This window comes from Oncorhynchus nerka, linkage group LG5 (assembly GCF_034236695.1).
Source record: "Oncorhynchus nerka isolate Pitt River linkage group LG5, Oner_Uvic_2.0, whole genome shotgun sequence".
Lineage (NCBI taxonomy): Eukaryota > Metazoa > Chordata > Actinopteri > Salmoniformes > Salmonidae > Oncorhynchus > Oncorhynchus nerka.
In genome coordinates, this window is record NC_088400.1 from 39806414 (window position 1) to 39827432 (window position 21019).

Genomic DNA, 21019 nt, shown 5'->3' on the forward strand with positions numbered 1-21019 from the left:
CGGTTACATATGCCATTACCCCAACTGTAGAGCAGGCATTGTTTGAGCTGCAATCTGACTTTGTGCCTTTTATTAAACAGATCTGGTTGGTTTGAAACTTGTAATTAATGTGGGCAAGATTAAATATGATCTCTAATTCTCACAAAAAAAATTCAGATGGACAACATATTACCATTGAATGGTTCTCCCATCGATCGGGTTCCCGCCTATAAATACCAGGGCATTTGGATTGACATGGATTTAATGTTTTTTTTTAATACTGATGAGCTAGTTTAAATGCTAAGATTTTAAAGTGGGCTTCTATTTTTAGAAAGAAATCCTGCCTCTCCCTAAACAGCAGGAAACCAATTGTAAAGTCAACTTTACTTCCAGTTTTCGACTGGTGACACCAGAATGCAGTAGCCACTACTCTTGAACCTTTGGATGCCGTTTACCTTGGTGCCGTCTACCTTGGCACCTTTGGCTTTATCACAGGTGACTGTTTTAATACTCATCACTGCATTCTGTATCAAAAGGTTGGCTGGTCATCATTAAAGTCCCGAGATCACTTCACTGTTGTTTGCAAAGCTCTACAACACATGCTTCTAATTTACTTAACTTCATTGCTGAAGTATAAATACCTGAGTTTCCAAACCTGTTCAGTGTTGGTTAACTCTGAGGTTCCTCAGGTCTCCACCAAATTAGGTAAATCTGCTTTTACTTTTTAATGCACCTCACTGCTGGAACAATTTACTAAACTCCTTACAATTGGATGTTTTGGTGATGCTCTGGCATTTAAAAAAAAGTGAGAACCTAGTAGCTGAGGAACCTCTTAATTTGTGTTGTATTTTCTTTATATTGATTTGCTGTTTTTGTTTCACATTGATTTGATTGTTGTATTACTGCAATCAGGGCACCCTTGAGAATGAGACCCTGTTCAAAATGAAAAACCCACTAACTCATTTGTAGTTTTGCAGAACGTGTTGGCGCTAGTAAATGTAACTATGACATGGCCAATGACTGTATAGCACCACTTTTGGATTTCACCATGTCTCGTAAACAAATGGTTTAGATCGTTTTGACGGACTCTAAGTGAGCTTCTCTGCTTCAACCATACGAAAGTGGTTGCTGTCCTGTTATACAGGGTAAAGTTGATCATTTCATATTCATATCAATATATATTATATATATATATATATATATATATTAGTAATTGTTTCAAGCAAAATAAAAATCGAATGTAAGCCCCGATCAGCATGTAACCTACCTATAGCCAGACGAGAGTTGTCTCTGGCGGTAGTTAAACTCCAATTTTCGAACATTTGAATGCTGAAGGTGACGCCCAGATGTGCCAGATCAGGAATAGGCCTACCTCTCGCTGGTCAGCGCGTGAAGCAGCGCGCAGTTTGACTCCGCTACTGATATCGCCTGGAGTTGTTCTGCATGCAAAGTGACTTGTAGATCAATGACTGGCAACTTGTCTGAAAGCCCGACATTGCATTGAATTCTACACCGGGTAGGAGTTTCCTCTCACGACCTTTTAGAATACAATGTTGAATAAAGATATTTTAATGTACTTTACCAGTTGTCTGTGCAGTTGGTCCTCTTGGCGTTAAGAATGTGAGACAGTCTATCCACAGGAAAGGATAATTACAAACTTTTCAAAGCGCTGGTAGTGCGTTCAGATTTCTAGCAGCTGATGCATGTGCACAAGATACAAATGCATGCAGGAGACTCATGTATACTTGCTGAGTTCGTGTTTACATGGTTCTGCACATCCTTCAGCCGATAGAAACCTGAACACCATTACCAGCGCTTTGAAAAGTTGATGTAATTATCATGTCTTGTGTCTATTGTTGGAGACGCACACATTTCATACCCTCAAGACATGCAAACTGCTCACCGTTACAATAACAGGGAAGGTTACCTGTTGGGGACCGGGTTGTTATATGTGCGTCTAACTTTCTCAGACGTCATTCACGGTTGATTATCCGTAATGGTACATAATTGGTCTAGCCTAGGGCTGTATTGTTATGCATACTGGATGGACTGGTTACTTTCCAAATGTTCTCTCCATGAGTCTGTGAGAGAACGTTTTGGCCTTGGCCAGGGATTTCTAAACTCGGTCACGTACACACACTTAGCGGATGTTTATTGCGGGTGTAGCGACAGTGCAGTAGTATCTAACAATACACAAATCTAAAAGAATGGAATTAAGTAATATATAAATATTTGGACAAGCAATGTCGGCGTGGCATTGACTAAATAGAATACAGTGTATATACATATGAAATGAGTAAAGCAGTATGTAAACATTTTATTAAAATTGCCAGTGATTCTATGTACAGTGGGGCAAAAAAGTATTTAGTCAGCCACCAATTGTGCAAGTTCTCCCACTTGAAAATTACAGGCCTCATATTTTTATCATAGGTACACTTCAACTATGACAGACAAAATGAGGAAAAAAAATCCAGAAAATCACATTGTAGGATTTTAAATGAATTTATTTGCAAATTATGGTGGAAAATAAGTATTTGGTCTATAACAAAAGTTGATCTCAATACTTTGTTATATACCCTTTGTTGGCAATGACAGAGGTCAAACGTTTTCTGTAAGTCTTCACAAGGTTTTCACACACTGTTGCTGGTATTTTGGCCCATTCCTCCATGCAGATCTCCTCTAGAGCAGTGATGTTTTGGGGCTGTTGCTGGGCAACACAGACTTTCAACTCCCTCCAAAGATTTTCTATGGGGTTGAGATCTGGAGACTGGCTAGGCCACTCCAGGACCTTGAAATGCTTCTTACGAAGCCACTCCTTCGTTGCCCGGGCGGTGTGTTTGGGATCATTGTCATGCTGAAAGACCCAGCCACGTTTCATCTTCAATGCCCTTGCTGATGGAAGGAGGTTTTCACTCAATCTCACGATACATGGCCACATTCATTCTTTCCTTTACACGGATCAGTCGTCCTGGTCCCTTTGCAGAAAAACAGCCCCAAAGCATAATGTTTCCACCCCCATGCTTCACAGTAGGTATGGTGTTCTTTGGATGCAACTCAGCATTCTTTGTCCTCCAAACACGACGAGTTGAGTTTTTACCAAAAAGTTCTATTTTGGTTTCATCTGACCATATGACATTCTCCCAATCTTCTTCTGGATCATCCAAATGCTCTCTAGCAAACTTCAGACGGGCCTGGATATGTACTGTCTTAAGCAGGGGTTGAGTCCCTGGCAGCGTAGTGTGTTACTGATGGTGGACTTTGGTCCCCCCCCGTGTGGTTCTGGGATTTTTGCTCACCGTTCTTGTGATCATTTTGTGAGACTTGCGTGGAGCCCCAGATCGAGGGAGATTATCAGTGGTCTTGTATGTCTTCCATTTCCTAATAATTGCTCCCACAGTTGATTTCTTCAAACCAAGCTGCTTACCTAATGCAGATTCAGTCTTCCCAGCCTGGTGCAGGTCTACAATTTTGTTTCTGGTGTCCTATGACAGCTCTTTGGTCTTGGCCATAGTGGAGTTTGGAGTGTGACGGTTTGAGGTTGTGGACAGGTGTCTTTTATACTGATAAGTTCAAACAGGAGCCTCTTAAAGAAGAAGTTACAGGTCTGTGAGAGCCAGAAATCTTGCTTGTTTGTAGGTGACCAAATACTTATTTTCCACCATAATTTGCAAATAAATTCATGAAAAATCCTACAATGTGATTTTCTGGATTTTCTTTCTCATTTTGTCTGTCATAGTTGAAGTGTACCTATGATAAATTATAGGCCTCATCTTTTTAAGTGGGAGAACTTGCACAATTGGTGGTTGACTAAATACTTTTTTGCCCCACTGTATATAGGGCAGCAGCCTCTAAGATTCAGGGGTGAGTAGCCGGGTGGTAGCCGGCTAGTGATGGCTATTTGTCTGATGTCCCTTGAAGTTGTTTTTCTGTCTCTTGGTCCCAGTGTTGATGCACCTGTACTGACCTCTCCTTCTGGATGATGGCAGGTTGAACAGGCCGTGGCTCACGAGGTTGATGTTGATCTTTTTGGCCTTCCTTGGATATCAGGTGCTGTAGGTGTCCAGGGGGGCAGGCAGTGTGCCCCCGGTGATGCGTTGGGTTGACCGTACCACCGTCTGGAGAGCCCTGCAGTTGCAGGCGGTGCAGTTGCCGAACCAGGCGGTGATATAGCCCTACAGGATGCTCTGAATTGTGCATCTGTAAAAGTTTGAGTGTTTTAGGTAACAAGCCAAATTTCTTCAGCATCCTGAGGTTGAAGAGGCGCTGTTGCGCCTTCACTGCGCTGTCTGTGTGAACCATTTCCAGTTGATGCTTTCCACCTTCTCCAATGCGTTCCCGTCCATGTGGATTGGGGGCATGCTCCCTCAGAGAGAGTGAGTGAGACACACCCTTCACCACCTCCCTGTAGGCTGTCTTGTCATTGTTGTTAATCAGGCCTACTACTGTTGTCTGCAAACTTGATTGAGTTGGAGGTGTGCATGGCTATGCAGTCATGGGAGTACAGGAGTGGGCTGAGCACGCACCCTTGTGGGGTCCCTGTGGTGAGGATCGGTGAAGTGAAGGTGTTTCTTACCTTCACCACCTGGGGGCGGCCCGTCGGGAAGTCCAGGACCCAGTTGCACAAGGCGAGGTTCATACCCAGGCCCCCGACCTTGGAAGGCTCTATGGTGTTGAATGCTGAGCCAATGACCAGCATTCTGACGTAGGTGTTCCTATTGACCAGTTGGATAGGGCAGTGCAATGGCGACTGCATTGTCTGTGGGTCTAGGGTGTAGGGTAGAGGTGATATGATCCTTAACTAGCCTCTCAAAGCACTTCATGATGACAGAAGTGAGTGCTAAGGGGCAATATTACTTTAGTTCAGTTACCTTTTGCTTTCTTGGGTACAGGAATCATGGTGGCCATCTTGAAGCAAGTGGGGACAACAGACTGGGATAGGGAGAGATTAAATTTCTGCGTAAACATCCAGCCAGCTGTTCTGCACATGCTCTGAGGATGTGGCTAGGGATGCTGTCTGGGCCTGCAGCCTTGCGAGAGTTTTACTTACATCGGCCATGGTGAATGAGGGCCCACAGTCCTCGGGAGTGGGCCGCGTCGGTGGCACTGTTATCCTCAAAGCAGGCGAAGGTGTTTAGCTTGTCTAGGAGCAAGACGTCGTTGTCCGCGACGTGGCTGGTTTTCCCTTTGTAATCTGTGATTGTCTGTAGACCCTGACCAGGTTTTTGCAATTTATCAGTTAGCTCAGAAAACCAGCAGGCTCCAGACCTCATAGGGTTAGAGTTGAATACCGCTGGTGTAGGGTGTATTCAATTGGGTTGGGGTCAATGTGAGCTATGCTTTTAGTCATCTTTCTCTCTTACTCCTCACCCTCATTAACCCTCCTTCTCATTCCAACCGTAAGGTAGTTAACAGTTCTGTGCTGCTGTCCTGTCTGCCCATATAAGGGCATGTGTTACTGGACAGGTGTTTGTGCAGGTGGGCAGTGGCTTTTGGCTCTCTGTGTGTGTGTGTGTGTGTGTGTGTGTGTGTTTTGAAATGTCATCAGTCCTCATCAATTCCCTTCACGTTCATCTCTGTTTCCTGTCCACTTCTACTCCAAAATAAAGCAACCCGCTTGAGAAATATTCCTCCGCCAGTCATCCTCCCTACCTCCTTTTCTTTTTCTTCTCACACCCACATACATCGCTGAGCGGAAGGGGGGGGAACCGGCTTGTACTAGACGACAGAACGTGGTTGGAGGTGCGTGAGTCACCAGATGAGGCAGCTAGAGGTCCTATTTCAACTGTTTAAAGGGCAGTCCTACTCATCAAGTTCCAGTCTGTCCTCATCTCTGCCTCTCTGTCTTTTTCTTTCTCTCACTCATTCACACACTCACTGTCCTCCACAGGTGAAACTGTGAGTCAGCCCCTTCCCCCACTTCCCATGTCACAATACACCTCTGTTCCTCCTTATTACCCCTTGTCGACACGTCCCCATCGCGGTGTAGATCTTATCTTTTTCACACACCTGCTGCACAAAGTGTATATGCGGGTCCTTGTTGCCTGAACCACTGCTCTTGAGGGAGGTGATGGGGTTGGGGATAGTTACATGTATAGGGGTGTAACAGTTGACTAAACCCAAGTTACTATTTGCGGTTTTGGGGTGACTGTTCGGTTCGGTTTCAGTACAGCTGGAAAATAAAATGCCAACCGTAACTGTAGTTAATTTTTGTTTAGATGTTCCTCATTGTGAAAACACGATTTACTCATTAAAAACACGAAAATAAAGTGCATTATGCGTGTGAAATCGATATATAATCACGGCGCAGACATTGTTTAGGTCTATACTATAATGTTTTTCTTACAAAGAGAAAAATATGCATAAGTGTGACTCATAAACGGGGCAGGTCTAGCGCGATGCTTCTCATCTCCCACTCCGGGGTAATGTGATGGTCTATTAAGTAGCTCTCTGAAGCGCTGGAGGTCCATGTAGTGAGCGCAACACAGGGTGTATTGGCCAACTCATTGATAACTTCAGCTTTGGCTTGCTTGTTGCTTGTATAGAGAAGGCACTACCTATTTGCTGGAATGGGTGCGAGAGAAGTTCGCAACGTGGCTCGAGCACTTTCACGAGGTACTGCCTGACCCCCCCCCCCCCCCCCCCACTCAACCACTGCATATCCCCAATAAACACCTATTGTGTTTAAACACCTAGGCTACTCTAGTTGAGTAATGGCGACGTACTGTTTTAACGTTCTATCCACAACACACTGGCCATCGCCATTGCAATCTACTGGGAAGCCAAAATGTTCCCAAACTGGAGATTTAACGATGATTGAGGATCCTCCTGGTTTATTTGTATTATAATGCGCAGTTAAGATGAACATTTAAGGCATAGCCTATTTTAGTTGTTATTTTTAGGTATTCATTTGCCTTGATAGTGTGGACCGAACAAAGGTCCCCATACCGAACGGTTCGGTACAAACAACGGTTCGGTATGTGTACCGTTACAACCCTAGTTAAATATCACTTCGACTGCAAGTAACGTTTTGTAAAAAAAATATATATATATTGTTGCTAAGTAGCATTAGCTAGCAGACTTATAGTGAGCAATATGTTTGGAACATCAAATCGCAATACATATCGTATTCGCACTTAAGGATCGTGATAATATTGTGAGGTCCCTGGCAATTCCCAGCTCTAGCAGTGATGTAGCAAGAGTTGTCTGTGTCAAGATGGTGAAATGTGTCCCTCCTTACCCAAACCAGTTTGACAGGTGTTTGTCTGTGCTTGTTTGAATTCAAAGGCACCACACACAATCATTTTTTGACGGCATCCCTTTTGATTTAAACACAACTTTTCCATACATGTTTGCCAATGGAAGAAGTTGTCCAAAAGTAAGGGGCTTTTTGGAACTGAATGCTAAAACATTTGCGAGATAAAGGTGCTCTTAAGTCAAAACGCCATTTTGCACACCCCAACTTACCATGTCTTCATCACTGGAAAAGAAACAGAGTTTGCTATCATTTCAAAGTTTACAAGCAGGGTTGTCAAACGTATTTTTAAATGACGTTTTGTAACCGCTGATCTAAAGCCGTATTTGACATCATCTGAGATTGTATTTGTTTTTCCCTCCATCGGTTGAGACCAGATTCTCTTGAATGCAGGGTGGGTGTCGTGTTTTGGCTAATAGTCACTTTCTGACAACTGAAAGGAATTCTGAATGGAAGGTTTTGTTCAAATCAAATGGGGTGCTGTCAAAAAGTGCCTGAATTCAAATGGATTTACCCCCATAGTAACTTTTTAAACCACGAACCAGGTGGTGCTTGAGATGTTCTGTCAGCAGATGAGAGGAATTACTATTGCCCGTCTGAGCCTGTGCCTGTCTGCCTCTGATTACACTTCATGACATCTAGTCCATTCGATTGTATGCTCTGAACAGAGGCTGGCAATAGAATGACACTGACAGAGATGGAGAGGGGACATTTGCAGAGGGGGTGGGGGGGGATTGGAGAGAAAAGGGCTGATGGGGAGGTTAGGAGAGTGAGTGAGGAATAGGCTGGGGGAGAGACGGGCGAGCAGTACTGGAGGGCATCAAACAAAGGAGAGGAGAGGAGGCTCCTGGGAGTTGGTGTTCTCGTCTCTCTGCTGACGGTGTATTTCGTCTGGCCCAGAAAAGCGCTGCAGCCTCAGCTGAGCCACAGCTACTGTGCAATATAGGTGTGTCCGTTGCTTTGTGTCTGGAGGGATAGCCAATGCACACCATAGGTAGTATTCGCGTAACTGTTTTTTTTTAGGAGTGCGTTTTCTTTTCACAGCAGCGTGTAACGTCATACTCGAGTGTTGTTTATAGCGACCCTCTTACTGCAATATTCAACTGTAAATATAAGATTTTCACTCTTTACTTCTCTTTCTCTCCGTCTCTGTCCCTCTGCAGTTTATTTATCCCTGTACATCCTCTTCTTTCTGGGCCTTGTGGTTTGGTGACCTACATCTACTCTACCCATGAGCCCCTGCAACTAGGGCTCAACAGTTTGACCTTGGCCTGACCTCTCACCTCTTCTCCAAAGCCACGCCCCCCTGGTGAAGGTCTGTATCTCTGCTCTTCTGTCTTTGACAGCTGGTCAAACCTCTCAGGGATTTCATGAGATTTGAGGCGTCCTGCTCTTTGCTTTAGAGCTGTATGCTATGGAGGAGCCTGTCGTTTTCTCTCTAGTTTATGGCGTGTCCATGTGCAACGTCTCACTGTAGTGGGCGTGTCCATGTGCAACGTCTCACTGTAGTGGGCGCGTCCATGTGCAACGTCTCACTGTAGTGGGCGTGTCCATGTGCAACGTCTCACTGTAGTGGGCGTGTCCATGTGCAACGTCTCACTGTAGTGGGCGTGTCCATGTGCAACGTCTCACTGTAGTGGGCGCGTCCGTGTGTGTAACGCCGTTCTCTCTAGAGTGTATGGAGCAGTGTGAGAGTGCCGCGGCTCTGCTGGAGTCGGTGAGGGAGCAGGAGGTGCAGTTTGAGCAGCTGACCAGAGCACTGGAAGAGGAGAGGAGGAGGGTACGCCTCACCAGCCCCCCGTCCCACACCCTCCCACACACACAGGTAACACCCCATTTCCCCAGGGGAAATTTCCTCCCAACCCCCAAATACACTTTGTTAGTGGCCTGCGCCTTTCCTAAGCCTCTTTCTAGATTCAGGCGAAAGACCAGTCGTCCATCTGTTCACATCCCTCCATCATCCAGTGATTACCGTTATCACCCTCCTCCACCCATCACATCCAACCCCCTAATCCACCGCTCCGCTCCTCCACCTCAACCAGCACTCTGGATTGTGTTTGGTTTAACTGTGTGTGTTGCAATTCAGCCTTTGTCCTTTAACACACTGTTTAGATATAGCTACAGCTTTAACATGACCGCGCGTTATACATCTCGCACCTCTGCATAACTCCATCACTTGCCGTACCCGCAACCCAAAGCCTTCATACCACGCTTGCATACCATGGAATTCAAGCTATCGTCATCTTCGCTCCAGTGCCTCCTAATGTGATTCTCATAGGTGACCATGTTGATCATATGCTCGTATGCTTTACCATGCTATTAGAGCCCTGAAGACATTTACATTTAAGTCATTTAGCAGACGCTCTTATCCAGAGCGACTTACAAATTGGTGCATTCACCTTATGACATCCAGTGGAGCAGCCACTTTACAATAGTGCATCTAAATCTTTTAAGGGGAGTGAGAAGGATTACTTTATCCTATCCTATCCTATCCATGGAGAAGTGTTTTTACTGAGTACACATCAGGGAAGATGAATGGGGTTGCCATTTTGCTTTTATAATCCTAGCAGGGCTAATAGGCAATGTTTTAGGTTGTCAGTCTCCTCTCCCATTTTTAGTCTCGCAGCGTGCTAAGCAATGTCTCATGACTACCATTGGGTGTGTGTTGCCTCTCTCGGTGTAAGTGTCCCTTGTTTATAACAATGTATCATTCCAAGGTTAGACGCCAAAACACGCATACACAGCGATCTCGACACTTAAGACATTTGCTGTTGTTAACTTGTTACCGTAACGGCTTTAGAATTTGAAGGGAAATATTCCTTTTCTTCCCGGCTCCTATATTGTGGTGGAACTGGCCTGACCCCTTGTGGACAGAGCAGGCATTACACCCAGCCACACATCTAAAGTGTGCAGCACATGCCCAGCATTTTTGCCTGTATCCTCCTCCCTTCATTAAAGTGATCTAACATAAAATTAGTGGTGAAAGGCAATGGTGGGGTCATTGATTACCTCAAAGAAGGCAGAAGGATGCATTATCAACATTTTCAGATATGGCCCATGACGGTGAGGTACTGAGAGAATGGGGTCAGTTTGGTTAATGTGTCATGATGTCAGCAGTGTTGGGGTGGTTGTAAGGCGACAGCCCAGTGAGATCCTCTGTCTCTGAAGACGCCTGTGAATTTGATTGTGTTCTCTCTGTTGACTGTTGCTCTCTCCTACTCAGAACGGGCGCCTGGGGGAGGCAGACATAGAACGACTGAAACTGAGTGAGGGATACATCAACGGGACACAGGTGAGTGTATGTGTGTGCTGGTTGGGTGTGAGATGTTCTCTGTGTGTGTGTGTGTGTGTGTGTGTGTGTGTAACGTTGTGTGTGTTTATTACAGTACAGGATGGTGGACCCAGTGCATGGCGTTCTAGACGAGAGCTGCACACCAGAAGATGATTCACTGGACGTACAGTCTGTCTTCTCAGACGATGGAACAAATGGACGGAGGGCAGGGAACGCGGTATGGACACACACACACACACTTTCTACTGTAATATGTAACTGAAAATAACTTCCTCCATGGTGAACAAAATATTATCTACAACTTCCTGTCTCATCGTGATGTACTTCCTCTTCTTCAGATGAAGAAGGTGATCACCTCGCGTACCGTCCTTCCCTCTGATTCGATGTCCATCGACGGAGGACTGTCCGTCTCAGGTATGGGCGGTTACAGTGCCACTCTGGACCGTACCTACAGGCAGGCTGGAGGGGGGGACTACCCCACAGCCACGGTCCCCAGGAACTACCACTACGGCCCCGCGGGGGGGTACGACGACTACAGGAGCGCCCCGCCCTCCGAGGCCTACGCCAGCCTGAGCAGAGGCACACGCATGGACGACCACTACAGGTCAGACAGACTGTACAGTTTGTAGACGTGCTAAAGAGCACTAAACAAAGGCTTCTCGATAAGGATTCCTTTGTGAAGATGACCTTATCTTTGGGATAAATTGATCTTCTCCCCCTCTTCTCCAGACCTGCGGATGGGTACAGGACACTGGACTCTGGGTACCGCGCCCCCAGCAGACAGCAGCTGGACCCCTACGCAGCCCAGCCCCAGGTGGGGCGAGGGGTGAGGGGTGTGGGCAGTGCCCTGGAGCTGGGGGGCATGCGCTACGCCCACCAGGCCCACTTTGGTGTGGAGGATGACCAGAGGAGTCTGGGATATGATGATATGGAGTATAGTATGGCTCCTCCTCCCATGCACCCAGGGTACGGCACCATGCCACGACTAGGACCAGGCCCTGGAGGACTGGACAGACGCAGGCTCCGGTACAAACACAAACACACACACAGACAGAGACACACTCATGATCCCTGGGTAACAGCACACACCCAAATCACCCCATCAGTGTGCATGTACGCAATACTCGGGTACCGACACAACACACTCCCACTAAACCACTACACACAACACACTCCCACTAAACCACTACACACAACACACTCCCACTACACACAACACACTCCCACTAAACCACTACACACAACACACTCCCACTAAACCACTACACACAACACACTCCCACTAAACCACTACACACAAACACCACTACACACAACACACTCCCACTACACACAACACACTCCCACTACACACAACACACTCCCACTACACACAACACACTCCCACTACACACAACACACTCCCACTACACAAACACACACACAAACCACTACACACAAACCACTACACACAACACACTCCCACTAAACCACTACACACAACACACTCCCACTACACACAACACACTCCCACTACACACAACACACTCCCACTACACACAACACACTCCCACTACACACAACACACTCCCACTAAACCACTACACACTCCCACTAAACCACTACACACCACACACTCCCGTCTGAATTTCCATTGGTCCCTTAGGAGTTGCGAGGACACTTTGGACGGAGACATGGGAGGAGTCGACCCCTACACCTGGGGCGTCAACATGGCGATGGAGAGGGGAAGCATGGCGTCATTGGACAGCACCCTGAGGAAGGGCCCGCCCACTTCCTGGAGACAACCGGAGCTTCCGGAGGTCATCGCCATGTTGAACTACCGACTGGACCCGGTCAAAACTAATGCCGCTGCCTTCCTCCAGCACCTCACCTTCAAGAACGACAAGGTAAAACGCAATGCTTTATATACCTGCAAACACCGATTTGTTTTGAAATGATGAATATTGCGAGTGTTACAGCACTGCTGTCAGCGTGTGTTTTTAAAATGGGTTTGGTGTGTGACCATGCTGGTGGCGTGTGTCTGTAGGTGAAGTCGGAGGTGCGTCGTTTAAAGGGGATCCCCTCTCTGGTCTCGTTGCTGGACAACCCCAAGAAGGACGTGCACCACTCGGCCTGCGGGGCGCTCAAGAACATCTCATACGGACGAGACCACGACAACAAGATCGCCATCAAGAACTGTGACGGCATCCCAGCCTTAGTCAGGCTACTGAGGAAGGCCAGAGAGCAGGACCTCACAGACACCATTACAGGTAGTACTACCGTTATGTCTTATCATTTGCTCTACAGGTTTCTCCACAGGTTTCTTTTCTCTAACGAGGTGGTGCTTATGAGTAAGGCAGGGGGAAGGCCCAGACGGACTTGTGTTTTTGAACATGTGTAACTGCCATTTCCTGCAATCTAGAGCCTTAAATGATAACAAATAGTGTTTTTAAAATGTATTTTTACGTAGTGGCACAGCCTGTCCACACGGTGGCGCAGCACCCAGTTTACGTTTCGGGGAGAACCCTGCATTTCTATTACTACTTGTGGGACAGAGACACCAGTACGATCATGTAGCATTCCTAGTCTACTTCAACTCTAGAACCTACACTGAGTATACCAAACATTAAGAACACCTTCCAAATATTGAGCCTCAATTCATCAGGGCATGGACTCCACCAGGTGTCGAAAGCGTTCCACAGGGATGCCATGTTGACTCGATGCTTCTCACAGTTGTCAAGTTGGCTGGATGTCCTTTGGGTGGTGGACCGTTCTTGATACACACGGGAAACGGTTGAGTTTAAACGCAGCAGCGTTGCAGTTCTTGACACCTTCAAACCGGTGTACCTGGCACCTGCTACCCCATTCAAAGTCACTTCAATCTTTTTTTCTTGCCCATTCACCCTCTGAATGGCACACGTGCACAATCCATGTCTCAATTGTCTCGAGGCTTAAAAATCCTTCTTTTACCCCCTGTCTCCTCCCCTTCATCTACACTGATTGTAGTGGATTTAACAAGTGACCTCAATAAGGGATCATAGCGTTCACATGGATTCACCTGGTCAGTCTGTCATGAAAAGAGCTGGTGTTTTTAATGTTTTCTATACATAAGTAACTGCCAAAATAATGGCAACACCACGAGCCATGTCTGGAGACTCTATTGGAGTATTGCACCATTTTGCCACAAGAAATTCCATCATTTGGTGTTTTGCTGATGGTGGAAAGGTTTCAGACGCCGTTCCAGAATTGGTTTGAGATCTAGTGACCTGAGATGACTGTGGCATATGGTTTACATCATTTTCATGCTCCTCAAACCATTGTGACCACTCGTGCCCTGTGGATGGGAGCATTATCATCCGATGGGAGCATTATCATCCGATGGGAGCATAGCCACGGTGGCCAAAATAATGGCCTGCCCATCATTTTTATACATGACCATGACCCATTTTTATACATGCTGTCTTTGTTGACATTGTTTTGGCAGTTACCTGTACTTTGTGATTGGACTCCGAGAACAGAGAGTCATGAAAAACGCTGAAGAATGCGTTCTCTTCTTCCTCAGGCACACTGTGGAACCTTTCGTCTCACGACTCGGTGAAGATGGAGATCGTGGACCACGCGCTACACGCCCTCTCTGACGAGGTGATGGTGCCGCACTCTGGCTGGGAGAGAGGGCGTGATGGAGGAGAAGAGAGCCTCAAACCACGCCACCTGGAGTGGGAGACGGCCCTCACCAACACGGCTGGCTGTCTGAGGCACGTGGATGGAGAGGAAATGGAGGGCTGGCGATCAGCGGAGGAGATGAAGGCAACGGGAATAGCTGTTGGATCTGAGGGGTAATATAAACCATTTTACTGTCATATTTTCTTTTCTTGTTCAGGAACGTGAGCTCAGAACGTAGCGAGGCCAGGCGGAAGCTGAGAGAGTGCACGGGATTGGTGGACTCGCTCATGTACATTGTCCAATCACAGATCAACCGCAAAGATGTGGACAACAAGGTAATTTATTGCTTAGATCTGATTACGTAATTTTTGGGGTGGTACATAAAAAAAATAATATGTATTTTGCAATATACATGATTGAATAAAGATGCTTTTAAACCTCCACTCCATCTCTCTCTGTGTGTAGTTGGTGGAGAACAGTGTGTGTCTGCTGAGAAATCTGTCCTATCAGGTTCACCGGGAGGTTCCTGGCTGCGAGCGCTACCTGGAGGCCGCGCCCCTAAACCAGGGCCCTGTCCCCGGATCCAACAAGGCCAGCTGCTTCGGCTCACGGAAGGGCAAAGGTCAGTAACCCGCCTGTTTTAAGGTCATAGTATACACCCTGTGTGTTCTGTGGCTAGAGGTAGAACGTTTCCCTTAACCCCAGATCTAGAATCAGATTACCCTCGCCCCAGTCCTGACTCATTAACAGGGGATGAATCTGTGGTTAGTGGAAACGTAATCCTACTCAGTGTGTGCTTTTTTTTTTTTTTTTTGATGCCCGGGGCTGAGTTTTTAAAAATGTTTTGCTTTTGTGGATCTGACTGGTTTTGTTTTTGCTTGTTGGTGGCTGGGATTCATGTTTTTCACACTCCGTCCCTCCCTCTCCCTCTGTCCTCCTCCTTTTGTTCCCGTCCTGTTTTAGATGAGTGGTTTTCCACAGGTAAGATTCTCTTCTTAGTGTCCTATTGCGCTATGGCTGAACAAGGGCTTTTCCTAATGCTGGCTGGCCTTAACATTGCCTTTCCTTTAGTCCGTAGGTTTTGTAGGTGGGACTTGTCATACTGAGTGCATGCTGTTCAACTAGTGGGCCACGTTTGCATGATACCATAATGTCATTGAGGGGAATTTGCATTTATTAAAAATGGCTGAGGTGGAACCGATTCAAATGTATTTTTTTTAAAAATCAGAATGATCTCTAGATGGTTGGGTTTCTCTCCAGGTCAGAAAGATGCGGATGACGGGAGTGCGGACCAGGTCGATATCCCAAAGAGGACGACGCCTGCCAAAGGTGAGTCAAAACGCCATATGAAAGCACAGCGTACATGCGACACACACAATCCGTTCCTAAAATCCCTCTTCCTACCAGGCTATGAGCTGCTGTTCCAGCCTGAGGTGGTGCGTGTCTATACTTCCCTGCTGAGAGAGAGCAAGAACCCCTCAGTGCTCGAGGCAGCAGCCGGAGCCATACAGAACCTGTGTGCCGGACGCTGGACTGTGAGTGGACAGCCTCTGATCTCTCACCTTTCACTGAGATCTCCACCACGTCTCGCGTCTCATTGTCTGATTTCATAGCATTACCCCAATGGTGTTGGTTGCTGCTTTCTCCTCAGGATAACTTCTCTGTTCAGAATGGTAATGGTTCTAACCATATCTCTCTCGCTCTCTCAATCAGTATGGCCGGTATATCCGGGCCACGGTACGTCTGGAGAAGGGCCTACCTATGATGGCAGAGCTGCTGGCTCATGGGAACGACCGTGTGGTCAGAGCCATGTCCGGGGCCCTGAGGAACCTGGCCATCGACAACCGCAACCGCGAGCTGCTCGGTAAGTTGGCGTGTGCATCAGTCGCCTGTTAGTTATCACAACTTCACATGAGGAAAGACTGCTTCATTAGCATATAGAAAGGTCTTTCCTTCCCGGATTGCTTCAGAGCCACTCTTTCGTCTGTGTTGTTGCTCATCTGAGCCGTCCTGTCCTCCCTCAGGTAAGCACGCCGTGCCCCACCTGGTGGCAGACCTGCCGGGTGGCCAGAGCCAGTCTGCACGACCTCTGTCTGAGGAGACGGTGGTGTCTGTGCTGAGCACGCTCACTGAGGTGCTGGGCAACAGCCTGGAGGCCGCCAAGACCCTCAGGGCCTCCCAAGGCATCGAGAGACTGGTGCTCATCAATAAGGACGGGTAAGAGTGTGTGTGTTGAACTGAAGCTCATTAACAAGCATGTTCTGTGTGTGTGCACGTTTGTTTGAGACGGATAGGTCAAAGTGTGTCCATACAGCGCGTCTAACCGAGCGCATGTCTATTGGTCCTGCAGTAAGCGGTCCGAGCGGGAGGTGCGCGGGGCAGGCCAGGTGTTGCAGCTGGTGTGGGGGCATAAGGATCTGCGGCGCCCCCTGGAGAAGGACGGCTGGAAGAAGACTGACTTCACGGTGAACCTCAACACATCCGCCAACGGCCCCTCCGCACGCACCAACGGGACCTACGAGGAAACGACCATGCCAATGCTAGACAAAGGTGAGACTGGGAATAGTTTTATTTCATTTTTTTCTGCATCAGACTTGCTTCTTTGACAGAAAGTTGAAGTTAGACATAAAATATACAGTATGTAGGAGTTGTAGGGAAGCAAGCGGGATGTAATGGCTTTTGTTATTTCCACAGGGGCGAAGAGAGACATGATTCCACTGAATGACTTAGGCCCTGGTGAGTATCCATGGAAACACTGGCAAAGCTGAGCCCGAAGATTAGATTTTTGTAAAAAAATATAAAAAAAAAAAAACTATCAATGTTGATTTCATGCTCTTCCACTTTAGAAGCCTACTCTACACTGGACCAGCGGGAGAGGAGACGCTCTCTGGACAACTCCCTCGACACCACAGACACTTTACAGGTAACACCCCCCCGTACACATGGTTTCTTTAACTTAAACACACTTCCCTTTATTAACCTTCTCCTTCACACCTTTTTCGGGTTGACGACCGTCACCTCTACTCACGGTATATCTTCCACCACCTCTTTCTCTCTTCTCTCTCTCTCTCTCTCTCATGCCGTCTCAGCGTGGGGTGTACGGGGGCAGAAAGGGTTCCCTGCCTCTGTTGGACTCCTACGATGGTTAGCCCCCCCCCTCTCCCTCCCTGCATGTAACAGCATGGTACGTTTCACCTCTTGTCCTGCATGGACTCTAAATCGCCATCCGTTCTCTTATAACTTATGACCTTTTCTCTTGTAACTCTGTCTGTATTGTATTATTCCAGTACCTTGCTTTTGTACCCAGTATAATGCGCAGTGAAAACTGATTGAAGGCTTTCACACCGGTATAGTATGCTGTGTGGACTTGTACTTGTGCACTGCGGTGTATCATAAACCCTAAAACTAACAGTATTCCCTAGGCACTTGCATTTTGTCATATTGTGTATAGACTGACATACTCGTACCACAAAATCGGCTTGTGTGCGGTTTGTTTTACTCTTTTTTTTTTTTTTTAATATTACCACATGCACTGATAACATAGTATTTATCATCTTCTTCCTCCAGAAGAACTGATGGTGTGCATTACCCAGGGTGAGCTGCCCCAACCCTGCCACTGCTGAGCAGAGAACACGAGAGACCCATGGACATGCTCTCTCTCATCCCCCTCTTTCTCTCCTTCCATCGCAAGGCTATGGGGGTTGGCATCCAAAGAAAGTGGTTGTGTTGCAATCAGAGTGATATTAAACACTCAAACTGAACACCACACACACACACACACACACACACCATAGTAGCGTCAGAAATATATTCCCTGTTATTTAAATTATATTGATATTCCCTTTTCTCAAGGCAATCGTCTTTGTTTGACAATCATTGTTTATTTCTGTTTTCTGGTTACTTACATCCAACATTTGGCTCAATGAGTGTTTTCTGTCGTTTGTTAGAATCCTCATACTCATCCAAGTGTTTTGTTATTTTCATCGTCGTGAATCGGATTACTGCCATCTGCATCCTGAGATGAATTTATTTTTAATATCTGTAGGGTATGTGTTTGTATATAAAAAGAGGAAATGTTTTGATTGGGGAGGAAGGTGTCTATACCTTTTTTTAGGGTTGATTTTAATTTAAGTGGTACCCAGATTGGGATTGGTGAGCGGAAAGGTCATGCGTGGCTGCTGGACCAATGGGGCTCGGTCCTCATAGGTTCAGAATGTTTGTATAGGAGTTATTTTCACCTTTTCTAGGTATATTACATGCTGGTTGGTTTTGGGGTAGTTGGGAGGAGCGTGTGAGGCCGGTGTGTAAGTGAGGGCCATACAGGAGACCTGTGTGTGTGCATGAGTGGTTTTATTTAACAAACAAACAACCCATATGAGCCTGTTTTTATTTTGAAGGACTTCATATTGTGTGCTTTCATGTTTTTTTTTGTTTTTTTTACTCCTTTTGCAAATATCATTTTTGTTGTTGTCTTGGTTCTTTTCAATTGTGGCTTTTACAGATGTACCAACTGCCTCTATTTCTTTTGTTGTGATACCTTATTTAATTATTTTTACATTGCTATTTTTTTTGGAACCCTCCTGAGTCTGTGGTTAACGATGGCTGTGAGAGTGCGATCTCATACACCTATTGGAGTGTGGGTTTTGCTGCTGATGTGCCGGTAGCAGGAATACTACTGTTCACGCACGGTTAACAAGCACCACAGCTCTTAGTCCTACATTTGCTCATACGCTCGATAACATTCCAACACTAAACTATGACACTAGGGACGCATTCCCCACTACAGACCCGGGGCCTGTTCCCTAGGGTGGATTGTTTTGGAACACTTCCGTGATCAATCTTTTGCATAGAGCTGGCAGATTCTTGGTTCCGCATGTTAAACATTAATCGTCTGTTCTATCAGCAATGCTCTGAACCTCCTATACCACTAACAATAACACTAGTTCAGTCAGTACTTGCTGTTACACTAGCCAGAGCAATGTGCTGTACGTATGTACCCAAAAGGCATTGGTTGAAAAAGAGGGGTTGGTTTTCTGTAGAAATTACACTTATGTTTCGGGAGAATTGGATTCCTCAGAGGTAACTCAAGTATAAACAGACGGTAGGACCAGACTTGAGCATAGACTAGGGGGGGGGGGGGTGAAAAGCACATTTTGGGAGCATTTTTTTGTATTATTTCTTTATATATACTTTGACTTTTCATTTTGTGTCCGTGTTTTGTGTTTTTAATATTGTTTTCTGATTTGGGAATGGTTGTTGGGAGTGGTGGGTGAAGCATTATGCAATCTCTATTCTACTTTTTATTTTATTCTGCTTTTGTAACTTTTCTTTAATGGCAAAGGAGACTACTCAACTTTTTATTTTATTTTTTTATATTGTTGCCACATGCGTCGTTTCTCTGTAGCATTGCCTATTCATGTACAAATATGATGAACTTACCTTGGCTCTGAAAAGTTTCATTTTCTTCAGTAAGAGTATGTAACTGGCAATGCTGTTTTTATAAAATAAAGATCTTTTCTCAGACCAGATTTGATGTTTTTAAAGGGCTACTTCTGGAGTTTTGGCAATATGGCCCTTAATCTACTTCCTCAGAGTCGGAGGAACTTGTGGGTACCGTTTTTATGTATCTGTGTCCAGTATGAAGGAAGTTTTGAGGTAGTTTCGTGAGCCAATGCTAACTAGCGTTAGCACACTGACGAGGTCTATCGGTATCAAGTAGCATGTTTTGCGTGCGTGTGACAGCTGGAGATGTGCTCTTGGGGATAAACGCATCTAATTAAAGGGGTACAGCTTAGTCTGTCTGGGTAACCAGACTCCCTCTCTTCAAACACACATTCACACCTTAATATTCATGAAGGCTTTTAAGCTTTGTGTGGTCTGCTCAGTCTTGTGCCTCCCCAAAGTATGCTTCTATGACATTTGAGATGCCTAAAATAGTTTCTTTAGTCCTCCGAATTTGCTTTTGAGTCTATACCTTGGCCAATATTATAGCCCGAACCCAAGCCATTGCTATTGCGCTGTCTCTAAAGCCAGGATAAGCTTTCTAAAAGGCTAACATGACCCTGGGGAACATTTGACCACAGATTAATGTTTAGTGTTGATGTGCTCAGTCGCCTTTTGTCTCATGTCTCACGCTGTGAGAAGATTACCAGGGTGGGGTACATAAAGTATTGTGTGTTGGTGATTTGGATGAATATAAGGGCTTTAAAGGCCCACTATAGTCAAAAATGTGAGGTTGGAAAAATATTGTGAATGATAATGCCTTTAGTGTAAAAGCTGTTTGAAAAGCTTTTGGCAGGATGGAGTTTTTGCCTGCCTGGTAATAAGAAAGGTTTCCAAACCTCTCAGCCAATAACAGCTAATTTTCAGTTTCCCCCTGCCCACTCCCAGACAATCCTAGCAAAATTCTTGCTTGAGAAATTGTTCTTTGCTAAGAAGCTATTTTTAAAAATTAGAAACAAAATCACTAAGGTACTTTAATTGTTAACCAGAAATTGTTTTGATTTTGAGGGGAAAGAATTGCTGCATTGAACCTTATTAAAGTGCCTCGATGTCTGCTTGTAAAACCCTTTGAGGCATCTCTTCATCTTATAGCCTCGGTCAGTGTTTCCTAACTCCAGTCCTCCAGTACCCCCAACAGCACACATTTTCAATGTTGTGATTCAACTTGTCAAGGGCTTGATGATTAGAGACTCATCGAATGTGCTGGTCCGGGGCCACAACAAAAATATGCACTGTGTTGGGGGTACTTGAGGACTGGAGTTGGGGAAACACTGGCCTATGCAATTAAACTACAGCTGTTGGATGGATCACTACGACTCTTGGGGGTGTGAGAGCGAATAGTGTGTGTCTGT

General features: G+C 46.0%; 1 protein-coding gene across 7 annotated transcripts in view; it reads left to right on the forward strand.

Moving 5' to 3' along the window:
- The window catches only part of LOC115129479 (catenin delta-1-like), a 32134-nt gene extending 12446 nt beyond the window's left edge, over nt 1-19688 (forward strand). For 2 of the 7 annotated variants that reach the window (XM_065018647.1, XM_029659868.2), the window contains exons 3-22: nt 8395-9056; nt 10455-10523; nt 10618-10740; nt 10862-11127; nt 11253-11549; nt 12169-12409; nt 12550-12772; nt 14065-14257; nt 14383-14500; nt 14631-14787; nt 15129-15146; nt 15426-15494; nt 15573-15700; nt 15879-16029; nt 16190-16382; nt 16516-16715; nt 16860-16901; nt 17012-17088; nt 17255-17349; nt 17733-19688. In XM_065018647.1, coding sequence (XP_064874719.1) covers nt 8910-9056; nt 10455-10523; nt 10618-10740; nt 10862-11127; nt 11253-11549; nt 12169-12409; nt 12550-12772; nt 14065-14257; nt 14383-14500; nt 14631-14787; nt 15129-15146; nt 15426-15494; nt 15573-15700; nt 15879-16029; nt 16190-16382; nt 16516-16715; nt 16860-16901; nt 17012-17088; nt 17255-17314 — 2772 coding nt within the window. In that variant the 5' untranslated portion in view covers nt 8395-8909 and the 3' untranslated portion in view covers nt 17315-17349; nt 17733-19688. The remainder of the gene's footprint in view (nt 1-8394; nt 9057-10454; nt 10524-10617; nt 10741-10861; nt 11128-11252; nt 11550-12168; nt 12410-12549; nt 12773-14064; nt 14258-14382; nt 14501-14630; nt 14788-15128; nt 15147-15425; nt 15495-15572; nt 15701-15878; nt 16030-16189; nt 16383-16515; nt 16716-16859; nt 16902-17011; nt 17089-17254; nt 17350-17732) is intronic. The other 5 variants (XM_065018646.1, XM_065018648.1, XM_029659869.2 and 2 more) reach the window with 5 other exon arrangements.
- Nucleotides 19689-21019: the final 1331 nt, after the last annotated feature.